The following is a 19,633-nucleotide window of genomic DNA, read 5'->3' as shown; positions in this document are numbered from 1 at the left end:
ATATTTTTAGATATGACATCAGGATGACGTCATTTGAATTTGTTGTTTTTGAACAACATTGTGCATGAAAGGCAAATCACCAACATATACAGAATTTCTTTCTTGCTACTAACACTAGAAAATAAGTTAAGTATAGAGGCTCATTTAAAGTGGACAGACTGGGGGACTAGTCAGAGCCCAACATTCACCAGAAAAAATAGTTTGACATCATCATAATTTTTTATCACATCCAAATTTTCTGATGGTCTACCCCTGAAAAACAGTTGACCCGTGAATAGCGTAGCTAAGATATGCCACATAAAGGATGCAAGTGAAATGGCTGAGATTCATTGTTAGTATTCAGAAACTCTTTCAAACACTTGGAAATTAAAACAATAACTTCACAGTTAGTCTATGTGTAGTCCAACTTTAAATGTTCAATGAAAGTTTGCGAAACAATTGCGCTTCTTCACCAAACAAAGGTACACTTTGCACTTGGTGCACATTACATGAGAAAATCTGTCTTGCAATGTCTGCATCTATTTTGCTTCTCATGAAACTCTGGAAAATGATTAACTTTATCTTTGCAAATATCAATTGTGGGTGTTACAACACTAGGAGGTCTTCTCTGTTTGCAAGGTACTTCCAAGACATCATTGGAAGGTCTTCCTCGTTTTAGCTTACATATCTTTCCTGCATTTGCCAGGCTATGACCAATTTGGGCTTGGAATTTCAGGAGTGTCAGTTGCTTTTTCTTTGGAATATCCATTTGACCAGAGTGTCTTCGGTATAACAACCAAGCATTAACAATGGAGATGCCAATGCAATAAAAGACAATATGCATATAATATTTTACCGATTTGTGGCCAATTCTATACAAAGATAAAAGCATATCGCACAAATCTACTCCACCCATGTGGATATTATATTCATGGATGATCAGTGGGCGTTCAATCTGTACATATTCTCTTTGCTTCTTACACCATCTTCTGGCTGCAGGGCCATCTTCCCCAGACATGTAATTGGAGATCAGCTGCACTATCCCATTATCCATCCATCTGACTACAGTTATACCACTATTCGCCTCCACAACACTGTCAGAGGAACCGCGCCCATTCCTTTTCAATTCCTTCTCAGATTGCAGATGGTGTTGTGCTCCTTTCATCCTGTCTTTTCTAACAGTTGCAACAACCCAGATTTCCTTTTTGGCTAGGTGTTGAAGAAGGGGCAATGAACTGAAATAGTTGTCAAAATAAATTTTATGATTCATGTTATGTGGTAATGTATCACATAATCGACGCACAACATTTCCAGCCATTAGCAGTTCTGGCATTTCTTCTTTGTCATTACATTTCCCACTATAAACTTCAAAATCATAGACCAAACCACTGACACCACATCTAGCCCAGACTTTTATTCCCCATTTGTGGGGCTTCTTAGGACAATATTGCTTGAAACTTGTGCGACCTTTTGTTGGTATCATTTGCTCATCTATAGATTGTTTTTACTCCTGTGGAATGCTTCGACATTTTTGAAGAACTGAGTCAACAACAGGTCGCACTTTGAATAGCTTATCATGGCCTTCTTGTCAAGCAGGGACATACTTTATGTTATCATTGCAGTGAAAGTTCTTTTTCAGAATTTCAAATCGTTTCCCTGTCATTACTTCAGAAATTGATGAAACACGTGTTTCGTTTGCCCAATACATTCTTATTTGAGGAAGCTTTATTATTGACATCATGATTAGAATACCAATGTATTGTTCCATCTCGCTCTTGCTTGTTTGAATAGAGGCCCCAGTTTGTTGAACACTGTAAAGATTAGTCTGTTCTGCAATATGCTGAATCAGATCTTCACTGAAAATTTTTTTGAAGTAATCAACTGGATTCAATGCTTCTTTTGGAGGTTGTGGTAGCTCTTGACCTTTGAAATTGATATCAAATTTTGGTGAGGTCCTTTTTCTCCAGCGTGTCTTCATTTCTTGGATGTTCTTTTCCTTTGATTTTGATTTGACTGAACTCTGCTGTAAATTTATACCAGTGACTGATCCTGGAATTTGTGTTTTGGCTGAGGCTTGTTGCTCATCTAACACCTCATTTGACATATCTGCCTCAATTTCTGACATATATAATTCAGATTCACTGAGCTCTTCTTCAGATCTTTGGTATTCACTTCCAGATGAAGGAAACAGATCTAATTCATCCTCTTCGTCACTACTCTCTTTTTCACTGCTTCCTGGCTCCAAAACAACTGGATTTCTTATGTGTTGGTTCTCAACTATATCTGTCTTCACAGTTCTCCCATAAAAGGACTTAGTAGAGATTAATGTACCATCAGCCATATCTGTTTGAAATTAATATTATAAGCTTTTCAATAAAAAGTGTAACTACTTTGAGAATTTTTTATTATTTTAAAAGTCCTAAAGCGTGCAAATGCCACAAATAACATCACATAAATTCTTAAAGGTGACAAAACTGTATAAAATATATAATCTATGGCTGTAAAAGTCTTTCTTATAACGAATGCACTGATCAGCTGATTTCATTTTGTTGTATGTATTCGAGTTGTTAATGCACCATGTTGTTCCACAACAACAAATTTGTTTCCATGAAATTTATAAAACCTGTGCAAGAACTTGATAAGAACAATGGCTTGATTCACAGTTGTTAGGTAGAGTAAAAAGAATATATTTTTTACTCTGCTAAATGTTACATGTTGTATATATTAAATTTGATTGACTCACCGTGAGTTCGTTCGTTTTCAAAATTCGCAGTTAGGTCTCAGGAACACGCCGTTTTCAACAAACTGATTTGAAATAGCCTCCTTTTCAAACAAGCAAGCTGAAGGCCTATTGTATACAGTCTTGCTACAGCCTCTTTCGATTGGTTAAAAATTGAATGGAAACAAAGGCACCATTGTTTTAATTTGTTGTTCCACAACAACAGGGTGCATGAAAGGGATCCTACTTTGGAAAGGTATGTTGTAACTAACAAAATACATAACTAAATCTAAAAGATTTTTATTGTGTTCTTTTGACGGAATTTTGCATTTTTCTCATACTTTTAAATGGCTTTGGCCACCATTTTATTGTTACTTATTAAAAAATTTGTTTCGGGCGAATTTGCAATTGCAACAAATGTTTTAGAACTTTTGAGTTCTTTGTGTGCAAAGTTGTATAAATAGTTGAAAAATATGACTTCTTGTAATACATTGTAGCAAAATGACTCAAAATGAAGATAGTATGGAATTTTACCAAGAAGAGCCAAAGGCTGCGGTCACACTAGGTTTTTAAGCATGCTTTCTTTAAAGGTGTCGTGCTAATCTCCTTGCTAAATATTTCTGGAATTTGGCCGGCTTTTAGGATTCTCAAAAAAATCCCTTAAATGCTTTAGGATGCTCGGTAGCTTCCCAAAACCAATCTAAATACTTGTTAAGCGTTCTAAATAAATAAATCCCAGCTGTTCTGTTTCCTACTTCTGATGTTTCCTTGGGGTTGGCATGAAATGAAATACACGCGACGAAAAAATTTTTTTCATTAACGTACTTTCACTGAACAAATTGAAGAAGCAAAATCAAAAGTACTGTACAAGCATGTCGTACCCTTACAGTTTTCCAGGCAGTTCTCGTGAAAACAACTATCCACCACAGTCATTTCAGTACCAAATGTATTCGCAGCAAATGGAATTTGAACGTTATCAGAATGCACGTATGGCACTGAACATCAAGCAAAGGGGAAAAGGAGAAAGAAGGCCCCTAATAATTTAAAAAATATTTCCAAAGAAATAAAAATTTAGTTTGTTTATTTTCAGACCCCTGCCTGAAGCCTTCTTAAAATTTCAGACCCCAATAAAATTATATTAGCAATTTTCAGATACCTCCTCATTTGCTTCCACCCCGGTCCCTGCAATAATTTATGACTGCTTCCTTAGATATGGTTCTTTTGAATTCAGTTGTTTCTTAGAAAGTTTTTTATCAATGTCCGAAGATTTGCACCATTGTTTTCAGCAGCATCTTCGTTTATTGCTACCATGCCTTTTTGTTCACGTCGAGAGCTTTTTTTGTGCGAGGGAATAATGGTCCGAGACCGCAGAGTGTCCATCAAAAGGGCAATTTCACTTCATATCTATTATCGATAAAACGGACATCTTCTTCAAATTTCTTCATCACCCCCTGCTCTACAGAATTGTCCTTTACACCAATCGATTCATTATTCCAAAAGTTTTTTTATTTCATTTACTAAACCGCAGTCTTCTGTTTCAATCACTTGTGCATCAATCTTTAAAAGATGTGAAGATTAATTTTCACTTACCATTTTTGTAGGGCCAGACACCACCCAGCCTACCTTTGTATCCATAGCAACAGGACTTATTCCCTCGCCTCGTATTACATTACCTCCAACGAAATGCCAATAATAATCCACTCCAACCAGAATTTCCACCTTTCTATTGGCTCGTCTCCATCACAGTAATCCGCAAGGTCTAACCCGCGCAGATGCTCGTATTTTACGATAGCCATAGATAACAACTGGTTGCTGATAGGCGTGCAAATAACAGGAACTACGTATGCTTGTACCATGATTTCCGTACCATCCTTGCACACAATTCCGAGTTGGACAATTTCACATGTTGTGAACTTCGGTGATACCTTCCCAAACGTCTTTATAAACATTTTGTCCTTGCCGATCACTGGCAAACTAAGGGCATTTTTCAGATCTGACGTCACATAAGTATTTTGGCTCCCTGAGTCGAAAACCAGGCGGACAGTACTCACGTTCTGCTTTTGGGGGGTTTTCACTGGCACTCGTGCGGTTTGTAGCAATACCGAATTCCTCGTGTTTGTGTGCATGTTCGTTGTCGATTGATGTGGAGAAACTTCTAAGGCATCGTTTTTCTTCTCACTGCCTTTTATCGCATTGGTCTTTTCGTTCACCCCCTCTCTAACATAGCAATCGCAAATCGTAGAGTGATGTCAGCGGTTGCACTTCAAGCATCGCATGTTGGTGCGGCAATTTCGTGCGACATGACCCGGTCGCAAGCAAATAAAGCATCGATTCTTTTGCGCCAAATATTTTCCTTGTCACGTTGTGGTCGGTTACTGTCTTACACAAATGCGACTTGTGTGCTGCATCGCAATAAACGCATTTAATCGCTCTATACTTTTCATTATCTATACCATGTTCTGTATACAACCCGGCGGTCGTTGCTTGGTTGTTTCGTGCCACCCATCTCACCTTCGTTTCTTCCATGGGGGTTTGTTTACGACTTTGCCCGACGGGTACTTTACTCAACAAACATTTTTCACGCACCTGCACTTCTTCATTGATACAACATAGTATTTCCGATAAATCCAAGTTTTTCACTTTTCTTGTTATAGCGATTCTAAGCTCTGCAGGGAGTTTGTTTATAACAATCGGCGATAGCAATTGTTCAAAGCCACTAACTGGCAATCCTAGTGCCCCCAAACTTCTAACATTTGATTCAATTTGGTCGTACATTTCTCTCAATTTCTTTACATCATTCATCGACTCTACTGCAGCAATGTTCAATAGTTTATCCATGTGGGTTGAAATGATGACCTGGTCATCACCAAATCTCCTTTTCAGCAAATCAATAGCTTCGCTATACGTCGCGTTCGAAACTTTCAACCCCGCAATTGCATCCGCGGCAACTCCTTCTAACTGCGATTTTAAATAACTAAATTTCACAACATTTTCTAAAGTTTTATCGGAATCTATTGTAGCGCGAAAAATTTCCCAAAAGGAGGGCCATTCAGTAAGAGTTCCTGTAAAAACTTTCAACTTCAGCTGTGACAGCTTTGTTACTGTTCTAGTGGCTCCCTTGTGGGCGTGTTTTCTCCATTTGCTTTTCCGTTCCGCTTTTCTGAATCAAAACCTTCAACCGCGATTCGATTTTCGTTATACAAAATCGTATTGACGCTTCCACGTCTTTACTCTCAAAAACTTCATCTTCGAACTTCGATACCTCTATCGCGCCCACTATCGATTTGTCCATCTCTTTTAGTTCAGCGAGTTGCACGAGCAAAATCTCCTTGTTAGTTAGCAATCTGTTTGCTTCTTCTTCTCCATTCTCTTTCAAAAGCTTCTCCGTATTATCAATTATTTTCTTAACGTATCTTCTTGTAACGCTTCTTGCCTTAACTTTTTTCTTTAACTGTGCTTCCGCCATATTTCCGTTGAACGATATACAAACTCAAAATATATCCCGGCAAAACGGCACCATGTGGGGAAAATGCTGGCCCAAGTCACTCTGACTTGCCAATTATTATGCTCAAGAAGTTTGTGTGATTAAACGGCTTGAAAGGCCACAATCTCAAACATAATCTTGATGTTCTACCTATGTTGCAGAACCCGTTTCCAACTATATCGATTTTAAAACGATGGCTCAAGCTTAACTTGAATCCTTTTTCTTAAACGCGTGTAACTCTCAAAACTCTTACTCCCTATCTGCCTTGATCACGTGATATTACGTCAAAGTTAACAAAACGGTATTTTCTACATCGTCTCGACAATTTTCCAACTCCCTCCAACTTTTACTCAAGCATTTATATAAACTAACAGATACATACGACGAAAATAGAAAAGTCCATATAAGGTAAAATAATGTCGTCTAGCGACCCACGCAATAAACAAAACATTGTCTATAAATATTATTACATAATTGTCAATTGAAGCAAATGACGTAATGGAGTTGAGGGGTTTCCGTTATCCAACAGAAGGCAAGACTTGGAAACAGAAACCAGCTGAAGTCAAGGCTCGCGGAACTGTTCAACCTCCTCCCATCTGTAGTGCGAAGCAAAGAATTCAATTATAATATTTTAAAGCGCAAAATGTCTTCGGAAATGGAAGATTATGGGCAGCTTTTCAAAAGTGAGTTGGCGCTGGGAAAAGGAGATGACAGCAGGGTCGCCGAGAGGGGAACAAAGGGGCAAATTGCCCTAGGGCCTCGAGGTCTAGGGAGCCTCATAAAGCAATGAATTCCTTTTTTAAATGGAATTTATTAAAAGTAACAAAATTACACTTAAAAAGTAAAAAATCTTAAACAAATTAGTGAATTTAAGCCATTTGCAAGGGTGTGGTGGCAAACGGCATTGTTTTTTCCGTTTCCCCCCTCCATCGGGCCTCCTAAACTTCTCGGTGGCACTGGATGGCAGAGAGAAAGAAGTCATGTGCATAGTTAACATGAAAAGGAAAAAATAAATCACACCTTACCACAAAATAAACCGTACACCACAACTTTTCTCTATTGATCAGTTTCCCTTGTCTGGCGTACAATATTAACAGATTTACTAACTGCTCATATTTTCGGTGTACCTAAACAAATGCCCTGGTGGACCTTTAATGAAGTTTAATTACAGCCCTTTTTGTGTCTTGGACCCCTGCCCTCTGAAATTTCTGGTTGCGCGCCTGTGAAGGACACAACAAGTTATTATAACCTCTACAACGTTGCTGGTTTTATTATCAAGCCTTTTTAATAAGCATCTCCAACGCGCTTTCAAACCCCGAACGCGCTCTCCACAACAGACGTGGCAGAAGAAAGAATTTTGTTGTATTTTATTTCCGATCTGGTCAATGCTCCATTTTCAGAGTATGGTTTTAAAAGCCAACTGCTGAGTGAATATGCCCCATCGCCAATAATGAAGGGTTTTACTGGCTGGTTCTCTATAAATGCGAGTGGATTATTCAAAATATCGCCTCTTTTTTTATATTCTCATAAAATTTTACAAAACAGACAACTACAAGACGATACCACAGGGAGCATGAAAATACATAGCAACCCTGTGGCCATTACATTTAACATATTTGATTCAAATTAGAGTTACATTAAACTTTGCAAATTACATGTTACAGATTACTAATAATTAAAAACATTTACAATTTGGATGTTAAAACAAAAACAAGGACAAACTACATTGACAAAACAAAACAAGAACAATGAAAGACAAATTACATAGGAGAGAAGATTTATAAAACTACTTAATGAAACCCAAAACTCAATACTGCACATTTTCGAAATCAATACTGCACGTTTATAAATTAATACTGCACAAAGTGTGCAATACTGCACACTAAAATAGGCCCTGATTTACTGGCCACAAAGGATTCAAGGTATCACTGAAGTTATGTTTGAATTTGTGAAAATTCAGCTTACTAAGTCCAACACGAACTTGTGTCAAAATGGATAAACCTTTTGGGTCGTGGATGTTGTAGACTAGTTTTTGAGGTGGACGGATAAATGCAAATAGTTGTTTTTTGAAAGCACTTACTGAGTGGGATTGTTTGATCTCTGGGTCGAGTTTTTCCCATTCAGATAAACAATTTGGATAAAAACTAGCTTTAAATTTCTCAGTTCTCGCGTGTATTTGCCCTACTGAAGCCTGTCTGCGAAGAATCTAGCCTGATTTCTGAAGTTGGGGTATAGGGCTTCTAGTGTAGTCTGGTGTCAAGTTATTGATTATTTTAAAGAAAGAAACAAGGCGTCTACTCCATCGTCGGTTTATCATATCGCCTCTTTCAGCTGTATGATAAATTGAACTCGCACGTAAAACCCTTGCATCGTGAATACTGCCTGGAAAACCAGTTGATACATCTATAAATTTCAATTTTCCATCCACTACAGCTTGCGTATTTATTGTGAACTTTTGCTTTCTGCAGAAGTAGTCAATAGGCGAATTTTCAGGTGCAATGATTTCTACATGTGTGGCGTCAATGGCTCCTATAACTTGGGGGGTTTTACAAATCACTGAAAATTTTTCCAAAGCTATAGAAGTTTTTCTCTCATTTCTTTGAAACTTTATAAAAATGCTTGATCGTTTCGGAATAAATTTGCAAAATTGTTTGGTTATATCGACTGCGCTAGATTTCCCAACACCAAAAACAGCAGCAGTTGATCTAAAACTGTTTCCTGTTGAAAGTCTCCATAGCGTAATGGCTACACGTTTTTGGATCGGAATCGCCTTTCTAAACTTAGTGTCGATTTTTTCCATATCGCCAGCAACAATATTAAAAATATCATTGAATGAACGCTTATAAGATCTGGACTCTTGTTTTCAATAGTCATCGAGGGTATCAATTTCTACATTATCCCATAGTCTATCAAACCATTGCTGAGGCCTTTCAATAGACCAAACCTTCTTTGCTGTTCGAAGCAAATTTGCTTCTTTTAAAACCCAAAAAGCATGACAGCTGTTCGTTGATAAAAGGAAACGGTTTTTCGTGCTCTGGCCAAAAGAAAAGCTCGCTTTGCCAAGATCTGTTTCTTTCTAATAGCTGGTGCTCTTGAATATGCAATAAATCGATAAACCATGGCAAAGAACAAGATAGAAGATTCGAACTCCATGATGATAACAAATAAAGAAACATTTCAAATTGGCGCGAACACAGAAGCATTGCTAGAGGAGTATTGGCGGGAAATGTACTCTGCGTGTTAGCAATTTGCAAACATGTGACGAAAAATTTCGACATTAGCAAACTTTCAACAAACACTGCGTGTTGTTTAGAAGTGTCGCCTTTCCTTGGGTTTGGCCTCTGTCCCAGTTCCCTCTCTTTGGGTATCCACGTGCTGGTCACGTCTTCCGGTGGTGACACCCGAAAAAACACGCTCGCTCAACATCAGAAGCAGCACAGTCAAGGCAAAAGAGACAGTGGCGCCGTCAACATGTAATCTTTTAAATTTATAATCAGTTCGCTTGTTTGTTGCTGAATATATCGTAAAAAGTGAAACTACAACTACTCTATGCTTTATTTCTCGGCATGCTCAACCCTACTTCACAACATATGGCGCCCAACGTGGGGCGAGCTATTTATCAATAAAGTGTTAAGAGTATTCGAGTAATTTCAACCAAGAAATCATCGAAGATGTCACAGGAAAATTCAGATGAAGATCAAATCAAGCGATTCATACACACGCGTGGTGGAAATCGTGCTGCCATTGCAAGACTGGAGAAGGAAATTTCGCAGTTGAAAGACAAAGAATTGACTGCAGAACTTTCGGTACGCATCAACTCGATTGCACTTTCGGTGTCACAAAAACAGCAGTTCCTTACAGGCCTAGACGAGAAAATTCTAGAAAAGATACCTTTAGAGCAAATGGACAGAGAAATTGACGATTCAATGGAATGGGATATCAGAATTACCACACTTTTACAGCACATCGAGGAGCTCAAGAAACCTAGCCTTCGTCAGCCAAGTGTCCCGAGTACACAAACAACTACAGAAACCCAGCCAAGTCCAGCCATAGGAGCTTCGGCTATTTCAGAAGTGGAGTCTCAGAATCGCAGTTTCAGTTCTGTTTCTTCCACAAATGGAGTTCGTTTACCAAAAATAGAACTGCCAAAGGTCAATGGAGATATCACACAATTTAATTCGTTTTGGCAAGCGTTTAACTGTGCCGTACACTCAAATGACACAATACCAGAAGTTCACAAATTGAACTACTTGATGAATTTGATCTCAGGGTCCTGCTCATCGCGTCGTTGCGGGGCTCGAGTTAACCGAAGAAAACTACCAAAATGCTATCGAGACATTGAAAACTCGATTTGGTAATAAGCAGAGAATCATAAGTGCTCACATGCAATCTCTTTTAAAGTTGCAAGATTGCCCAAACGATAAAGTCGCTCAGTTGCGTTATATTTATGACAAAATAAACGTCCATGTCAGAGGGCTTGAATCTCTCGGCATGTCTCAAGAAAGTTATGGTGGTTTGCTGATTCCAATTATTATGCAACGTATGATATCACCATCCACGTCGCAAGGAAAGTCACAGAAGACATCTGGCCTATCAAAGAAATTCTAGAAATTATTCGTTGCGAAATTGAAGCCAGAGAATTAGGCGAAAGCGTTCTTGCTTCAAAGCAAGTCAATCGACAACCACATCCAACACAAGTGTATCGGAAACAGACAATTCCAACTACAAAATCATTCTTTGCCAACGAGCAGCAAGGAAAATGCTACCTTTGCAGTAAAGATCATCTCACTATAAACTGCAAGGAAATCATGGATTTGGAACAAAGGAAAACACTTCTACAAAAGGCAAATCGTTGCTTTAAGTGCTTGAAATTGGGACATTTCGCAAAAGATTGTAATCGCAAATGCAAGAAATGTGGTTATGGACACCATCAAGTGATTTGTTACAAATCAGAAGAAGGCACTGCAGAAACATTCGATCGATTGGTTACTGCAACTGTGAAAGGGAAGAAGGAGGTATTGCTACAAACGGCCAGGGCCAGTGCATTTGGTGAAGATCCAACAAAGAAGATGGCAATTGATGTCCTATTTGACAGCGGAAGTCAGAGAAGCTACATATCTGAAGAATTGAAGAAGAAACTCTCACTGAACGTTGAGAACGTTGAAACTATAAACATTAACACTTTTGGTTCAGATAAGTATAACAAGAAAAAATGCGAGTTAGTTTCGATTAACATAGAAGTAGAAAATCAGGTTATACCAGTCTGCGCACTTAGTTATCCCACTATTTGCTCGCCATTCGCTTCTCGCGGCATAGAAATAAGCGAATACCCGCATCTTCATACACTCAAGTTAGCAGACAGTGTAAATTCCCATACAAAACACGTACAGCTATTAATTGGTGCTGATCATTATTATGATTTTGTTACAGGTGATGTCATTAAAGGTAATTCAGGTCCTGTTGCGGTTAGCAGCAAGTTGGGGTGGCTGTTAACAGGACCTTCAAGTTCAACTTCGAACAATGTTGAGACTAACATTCATTCTCATCTTATTCTAGATCAATTTTCTATTTTTGACAATGAAGCAAATGAGCTTGAAAATTCAAACAGCGAGAATCTTGAAATTACAGAATCGTTGAAACAGTTCTGGAAACAAGAATCAATGAGATTGCCCGAACTTGTTGAAAACACAGAAACAGAATCGACAGAATCAGATGAAAAGAACGAACAGACCCCATTCGACATCAAATTCAATGGTGAAAGGTATGAGGTAAGCCTCCCTTGGAGGGCTGATATTTCGCATGAGTTATTATCAGATAATTATGATAAGTGTTTGATTCGTTTGAAAGGTTTATACAGTCGATTAAAAAAGGACCCAAAGCTCTTTTCAGAATATAACTCAATTTTTCAAGAGCAATTAGACAAGGGTATAATTGAATATGTTCCAAATAAACAAGGAATTACTGAAAACATTCATTATCTCTCTCACCATGGCGTTGTGAGAAAGGAACATGATACGACCAAATTACGCATTGTGTTCGATGGCAGTGCTAAATCTCAGCCAAATCAACTCTCCTTAAATGATTGTCTTCAATTGGGTGATAATTATATGCCTTCTTTGTTTGATACGTTGTTAAGATTTTGTGCTCATTCTGTTGCCATGACATCCGACATAGAAAAAGCGTTCTTACAAATAGAAATCAAACCAGCTGATCGAGACTCGTTACGCTTTTTATGGTTTGACGACATTAACAAGGAGAATCCATCTATCATCCAGCTCCGTTGGGGGCGTTTAGCCTTTGGCCTCAAACCATCGCCCTCAATCCTCGGGGCTACCATTAGACAACACGTTTCCTCCTTTGAAGATGAGTACCCGAAGGTCGTCAAGGTTTTGAGCCGACTTTACGCTGACGACATGTCTTGTAGTGTCAAGTTAACTGAGGAAGCACTAGAAATCTATAAGAAATCTAAAGAAATCCTGTTAAAAGGAGGATCCAATTTGCGTAAGTGGAAGACAAATAATAAAGAGCTTTCCGATAAGGTCAATATTTTAGAAGGTGTCTCCGCAAGTACCTCTAAAACTGTTCCCAGGGTATCGGAGGACGACCAGTCTTTTACACAGTTTTCTGTCGGTCCGCCAAATTCCAAAAACAACACCAATATTTCAAAAATACTCGGTGTTCAGTGGAATCATGATTCAGACAAGTTTCTTCTTGATTTAAAGCAAATTTCTGAGTTTGCAAAATCTTTGCCACCAACAAAAATGTCCTTGCTAAAAATTGCCGCAAAGATTTTTGACCCGTTGGGCTGGGTAAGTTCGTTTACCATCAATTTAAAGATCTTCTTCCAGGAATTGTGCGTTGAAAAGGTAGCCTGGGACAAGCCACTCAAAGATAACCATCTCAAGCAGTATAACACCTTAATATCCCGGTTGAGTGTCATTACAGCTATTAAACTTGAACGTTGTTTCATTAACCAAGAAGCCAGTGTTACAAAAATTGAAATCCACGCCTTTTCAGACGCCAGTGAGCGTGCCTATGCCACTGTGGTTTATTTAAGGGTTCTTTACAATACTGGTAAGGTAAGGGTACAATTTGTCGCTTCAAAAGCTAAGGTTTCGCCTATTAAAAAACAAAGTATACCGCGTCTCGAACTGCTCGGCGCAAATTTGATGGCGAAATTTGTCGAAACCATTCGTTCCGTGTTACAAGATGAGTTAGGCCTACCTATAGAAACATATTATTGGGTCGATTCTATGGCCACTTTGTGCTGGATAAAAAACGACAAACCTTGGAAACAATTTGTACGTCACCGTGTTTCGGACATTTTGAAGTTTTCGGACAGGGAGAACTGGTTTTATTGTCCAGGACCAGAGAACCCTGCCGATTTACCATCTCGGGGTAAGTTCAATCCCTCGTTGTCTGCAAATCGTTTTTGGTGGGAGGGTCCTAAATTCTTACAATCAGACCCAGAAAATTGGCCCACTTTGCTACCACAAAATGAACTTCAAAGCAAAGAAGCTTTGCAGGAAAAGGTGAAATTTGAACCAAAAGTAACTCATGTCATGGTAAGTACAGGTGCAGACCCAGATGTACAGCTGAGCAATGTTTTTGATAGTTCACGTTACAGTTCAAAAGGTAAAGTGTTCCGTACACTCTCTTGGGTTCTGAGATTTATTCAGAATCTTAAAGCAGCGGTAAAACAAACGCAACAGAACAAGGCAGACATGTTAGATGTCTCAGAAATAAGAAATGCCGAAATGATTCTTATTAGGGCAATTCAATCTCGTGCATACAACAATGATGTTGAGTTTCTACTGTCTTCAAACAATCCAGACACAAAACCCACAATGTATATAAAACAATTCAATTTGTTTCTAGATAAAGATCAGGTATTGCGATGCAGAACACGTATAAACAAATCTTCCGTTTTAGATTCGGCCAAACAACCAATTTTGCTTCCTCAAGGCAATCACTACTCATCTTTGCTTATACAGGAATGTCATCGGAAGGTCTTCCACAATGGGGTGCGAGAAACGTTAAATTTACTAAGACAGCAATATTGGGTACCTCGGGGGAGGGAAATGACAAAAAAGGTCATTCGTAGTTGGGTACTTTGCAAAAGGTTGGAAGCTTTTCCTTTCAGAACTAAGTTTGCACCACAGTTACCACAGGTTAGAGTAGACGATGCTCCCCCATTCACCAACACAGGTATGGACTTTGCTGGTCCCTTAATGTTGAGTGATAAAAATTGTTTCTCAAAAACATTACGTATGTTTATTTACATGCATGTCAACCAGGGCCATCCACCTGGAATTAATCGAATCTTTAGAGGTTGAATCATTTTTGCGTGCATTTCGCAGATTTTGTGCACGTCGCGGCTTACCATCTATGCTGTATAGTGATAATGCTAAAACGTTCCAATCCGCAGCAAGGGAAGTGAAGAAATTACTTAGATCTCCAAGATTACACGAAACCTTTGTTTCACAGGGAGTCAAATGGAACTACATAACAGAAAGGAGCCCCTGGCAAGGAGGGGTATGGGAAAGGCTCATCAGAAGTGTGAAAAGATGTATTATAGAGGTAGTAGGGCGAGCGAGGCTAGATTTTCAGGAAATGGTTACAATTTAACGGAGGTAGAAAGTGTCATTAACTCACGTCCCATGACATATGTTTATGATGATACTGAAGGTATATCTTACCCCCTTACACCATCCCATCTTATTAACGGCAGAAATTTGTCTCATTTACCCCATGACAGATACCTGGAAGTGGTTAGTACCTATGAAACTCTTTCAGAAAGGGCAAAACTAAACAGATTACTTCTAGGTCATTTCTCAAAAAGATGGAAGAATGAGTATTTGCTGGGATTAATGGAAGCTTACAAGCCAAAATCTCATGTAAAAGAACCAGTAGTGTCTTTGGGAGATGTGGTACTTCTCAAAGACGATCAAAATAAAAGAATGTTCTGGAAGCTCTGCAGAATACAGGAACTTATACCAGGCAAAGGTGGAAGTGTAAGATCTGCAAGAGTGCAGGTATGCACAAAAGAGGGTAAGATCGGTAATCAGGTATTGTGTCGACCATTAAAATTGCTTATACCTTTAGAATTACCTTGCCATTCTGATTCATTGCATTCTGCTCAAGAGCAAGCGCCCACGCAGCCTGCGCAATTGCAGCGAGACACTTCAGTTATAACCAGGTCGAAATGCAGTGCAGGAATTATTGGAGAATTTATTCGTAGAAATAATTCGAGTAAGAGCTAAATCATATGAAGAACATTATCACGTTATTACGCTATTGTATGGACATTTGTTGTATACTTAATATACATTTCCAGTTATTGCTTATCGTATTATATCTTAATTAACTTAGTTTAGTTTGATCACTGTAGTGAATCAAATCGGGGGAGTGTGTTTAGAAGTGTCGCCTTTCCTTGGGTTTGGCCTCTGTCCCAGTTCCCTCTCTTTAGGTATCCACGTGCTGGTCACGTCTTCCGGTGGTGACGCCCGAAAAAACACGCTCGCTCAACATCAGAAGCAGCACAGTCAAGGCAAAAGAGACAGTGGCGCTGTCAACATGTAATCTTTTAAATTTATAATCAGTTGGCTTGTTTGTTGCTGAATATATCGTAAAAAGTGAAACTACAACTACTCTATGCTTTATTTCTCGGCATGCTCAACCCTACTTCACAACATGTGTTATCAATTTGCATTTGATCAAGCATCCTTATAAAAACTCATATGTGACCGGTTGGCATGATTTAAAGAGCAAATAAGGATTAGCAAAAAGGATGCTTTTACAAGTATAGTGTGACCGCAGCCAAAGGCCGTTACGGTTTGGTTTAAAAATGAAAAAAGGTTATTATTTGCTTACTTCATAAAACTCAATACATACAAGTATTTTCCTTGCAAATGTTTGTAACTTTCATTAAAAATTGATGACTTATATACAAATTTCGTTAACAATAAATTTCATATAGTTTATGGTCAATCTTTGCATTGGGAATTTCGTGTCAATTTTTACAGTATTTATTAGATAAGAGAATTTATACTGTTGTATTGTAAAACTTAATAGTCACATTCTTATTCTTTTAGGAAATACCATTCGAAAAAAAAATTTTTAAAAATGAGGAAGACTGTGGCAAAAGAGTTCAATATAAAAGAAATTAAGGCAATTCTGTTCTTAAATAAAGAGAAAAAGAAGCTCAAGGAGCTTAGGTATTTATCTTATCACAATTGTAAATCCTACTGTTGTACAGTAAAAATTTGTTCATTTTTCAATTTATACGCTGCGAATATATCATTCTTTAAATTATTGAAATTATTTGAAGACGGTATATTTCATTTCAGATTGTTATGAAATCTTTATCAGTGTTTAAATTATGTTACATATACATATTTTAATATAATGTACAGGCCAATATATGCTTGCATTTTCATCGAAATTCTAAAAAAAGGTTTTTATTTCTCTAATTCTCTTTCAGACCAGGGATGACAATAAAGGTGAAGATAATAAAATAAAGAAGTCCCAACAAGAAGCAGAGGAGGGAATTTCTTTTTTATAGAAAGGAATTTCCCTCCTTTTGTAATAATTTCTACTCGGGAACTTTCCCGAATATGACAGTCAATAATACTAAGTAGTTTTGTTGTTTTCAAATATGTTCTGTTGTTTGTAGTAGTTTTGTCGTTTTTAAATATATCCCGCTGTTTGTTTGTTTCTTTTCATATTTTAAATTATGAAATTTCAAAATGAAAGAAAAACACAAATTTTCTATTTAGACATTTATATTGAAAGAATGGAAAAAACTTTAAATTGTTGTTTTCTTTCAAATTATATGACCAACATTCCTTCATATTCTGCATGTTAGTTTTATTCAATCTTCATAGTTGCATATCAGTATAAATTTAGGGTTTATTTTTGGCTGTTTGAGATGTTGATAGAATGAAAAAAACAAAAACATTACCTGCCTGTTTATGCTCAAAATATAACTTGTCTGACAAAAAGTTCTTGATTAGTTGAATATTAATTTCATTTACTCTTCATAAATGTCTGTATCAGTTCGAATTTAATGTTTCTATTTAGATGTTATATTTCTGTTTAGACTTTGTACGTTGAAATTTTGAATTATTGTGTGTAAATAATTATAGAGAATTTTAAAACAATCCTTTTTTGCTCTTTCTGTAACTAACTTCTTACACACAATATAATTCTCTAACTGAATTAACTAGACAAGTTTGGGTCCTGATTAGAATTTGCAGCTATTTATAAAGTCAATAAATTTGCAAAAATTTTCAATTTTAAGTTACGCATATAATGAAATAGAAGATTGGTCAAGGTTCCCAATACAGAGTTAGCTGTCTAAAAAGGCATTGCCGTCCATCTTGTGATTTAGTTTCCAAGCTTTATTGCCATAACTGACAAATACTATAGAATAGCTTTGGTTTCTTCTAGGGTTTAGCAAGGCTCATTTTCAAGGGTTTTACAAGGGGCATCTACAAGAAGCAATTGATTGTTCTTCGGCGTTTTCAATTTCTGGTACTGCAATGTCTATGTAGCCCAGTCCGACCCTCCATTTTGTGTTGCAATTTCTAGGCACTAGGCATCAGACGATATAGAGTATGTTAGGGGCTAAAGGTTCATTTTGAAGCTTTTTGCAAGGGGCATCTTTTGGGGTGGTTAATCTTCATATTGGGCGTGGCTGTGATGTCATAATGACGTCATAGTCTTCAATTTCACTGAATTTTTGAAAATTAACTAATTGAATACATGTTGAACATCAAAATGAATAACACCAAATGAAAGATCTCATCAAAGCGATTCGAATGGTGGTATTGGTTTTTGTTTTATTTTAAGAATTGATGTTTTAATGATGTTTTCACTCTTTTTGTAAATCAGTGTCTAAAGGCCAGTTTCCACTTAAACGAAAGCGGTCGAAATCGATATCGATCGATTTCACACATGCGCAGATAGCATGCCGCAGACTCCCCCTCGACCGCTATCGACCGCTGTCGATCGAATTCGATCGATTGACAAGTTCAAACCAGTTGAACTTTTCTGTAGATCGAATGCGATCGATAGCGGTCGAAAGGTATTTGAACCAATGAGATTAAGTATATTTTAGCATGTGATCAAGTTACTAGGAAATCAGGAAGTGGAAAAATAGGCGGAAAAAACAAAAAACTATGAATAGGCAGGCCAACTTTATGGTGCTACGGCCGTATGATCTTATTTGTAAATAACAGAATTTTCTAGTATGGCTTCCAACGTTCCTTATTCTAACGAAGAGCTAATGGCATTCTTTACCAACGTGCAAAATCAAAGCAGGGCACAAGTTAACTGGCGAACAGGGCAGCTTCTGCCGAAACAGAGGCCTCAGCAGTGGTCGATGATGAAAATTCAGCTGTTTACTTAGCTAATGTTACTGAGGGCAGTGAAGATGCTGACAGAAGTATTGATGAAATGTTTGTTGAAGATGTACGGTCGTACAAATGCATATGTGACACTAGCTGCAGGGGTTTCAAAGATACCCGGATGAAACAAAAAGCTTGGGAGGAAATTGTGGAAAAGTATGGGAGGAATGGTGAGTGTTAACTTTCAGTTTAAGCCCTCCTCGCCCTTGAATCGTTTTGAAGCCATAAGAGCACACAAAATAGATTTATTCTGGATTCATTTTTCATTTACATTTTGTTTTTTGCCTAATTGGAAAAAACTTACAAGGAAATTACAAACGATCTTTAGACAAATAAGTTATTACGAGACTCCAGGGTCTCATAGGTTTTGAAAATCTTTCTTAGTTGACATGTATGGTCTAAAAATAAAAGTGCATATACTTTTCATCTCACACCGTTTTTTCGTTGTAGTTGATGATTTAAAGAAGATTTGGAAAAACTTCAAAGAAAACCTTTCCAAATGCCTAAAAAAGAGAGACTTGATGACACGATCTGGTGCTGCTGCAAGCTCACTGCCTGAATGTAAGCTTTTTCACCAGCTACAATTTCTTAGGGATAAAGTAACAAATCGGCCTACAGTCAGCAACTTGCCACAGGAAAGTGCCCCTACGCAAGAAATTCTGGGAAAAAGCTTGGCATCGCCTGTTAGTCTAAGAAACCCCACTTAGAATCAGATTCAAGCGTAAACATAAACATAAAGAGCGTAAACGCTGTAGGGTAAAAAGTACCACAGAGTGGTTCGCAAGAGTTAAGTTCTAGAGGACTGTATATATTCAGAATAAATGTAAGATAAATAGTTTGATAGTTTGACGAACAAGAGAAATATGGAAAGAAATCACCTGATTGTCTTTAGAAATACCATAAAATCATCAGAAAAACAGTACAGCAAGAATGATTCGAATAAGATTTAATCTTCGTGAGACTGTCAATACAACAACGTTTCGCAAGAGTTTTTTTTGAATGAATGTTTTCAATAGTGTGTAGATACGTCTGTGCGCTAGC

The 19,633-nt window shown here is 37.7% G+C and overlaps 2 protein-coding genes across 2 annotated transcripts; both read left to right on the top strand.

The window, feature by feature from the left end:
• Nucleotides 1-9,853: 9,853 nt before the first annotated feature.
• Nucleotides 9,854-19,276, top strand: LOC135693738 (uncharacterized). The gene is made up of 3 exons (XM_089111155.1): nucleotides 9,854-10,536; nucleotides 10,750-16,399; nucleotides 16,666-19,276. Exons 1-2 carry the CDS (start codon nucleotides 9,854-9,856, stop codon nucleotides 14,516-14,518), a joined length of 4,452 nt encoding a protein of 1,483 aa, XP_088967281.1. The 3' UTR covers nucleotides 14,519-16,399; nucleotides 16,666-19,276.
• Nucleotides 14,750-15,445, top strand: LOC148958770 (uncharacterized). Its single transcript, XM_089111154.1, has one exon. The coding sequence runs from the start codon at nucleotides 14,750-14,752 to the stop codon at nucleotides 15,443-15,445; it is 696 nt and encodes a 231-aa protein (XP_088967280.1).
• Nucleotides 19,277-19,633: the final 357 nt, after the last annotated feature.

Source organism: Rhopilema esculentum, chromosome 11, assembly GCF_057945365.1.
Source record: "Rhopilema esculentum isolate cy_ngs chromosome 11, ASM5794536v1, whole genome shotgun sequence".
In the NCBI taxonomy this organism is placed as follows: Eukaryota; Metazoa; Cnidaria; class Scyphozoa; order Rhizostomeae; family Rhizostomatidae; genus Rhopilema; species Rhopilema esculentum.
The sequence above is the reverse complement of the archived record's forward strand: the minus strand, read 5'-3'. Positions and strand labels throughout refer to the sequence as shown.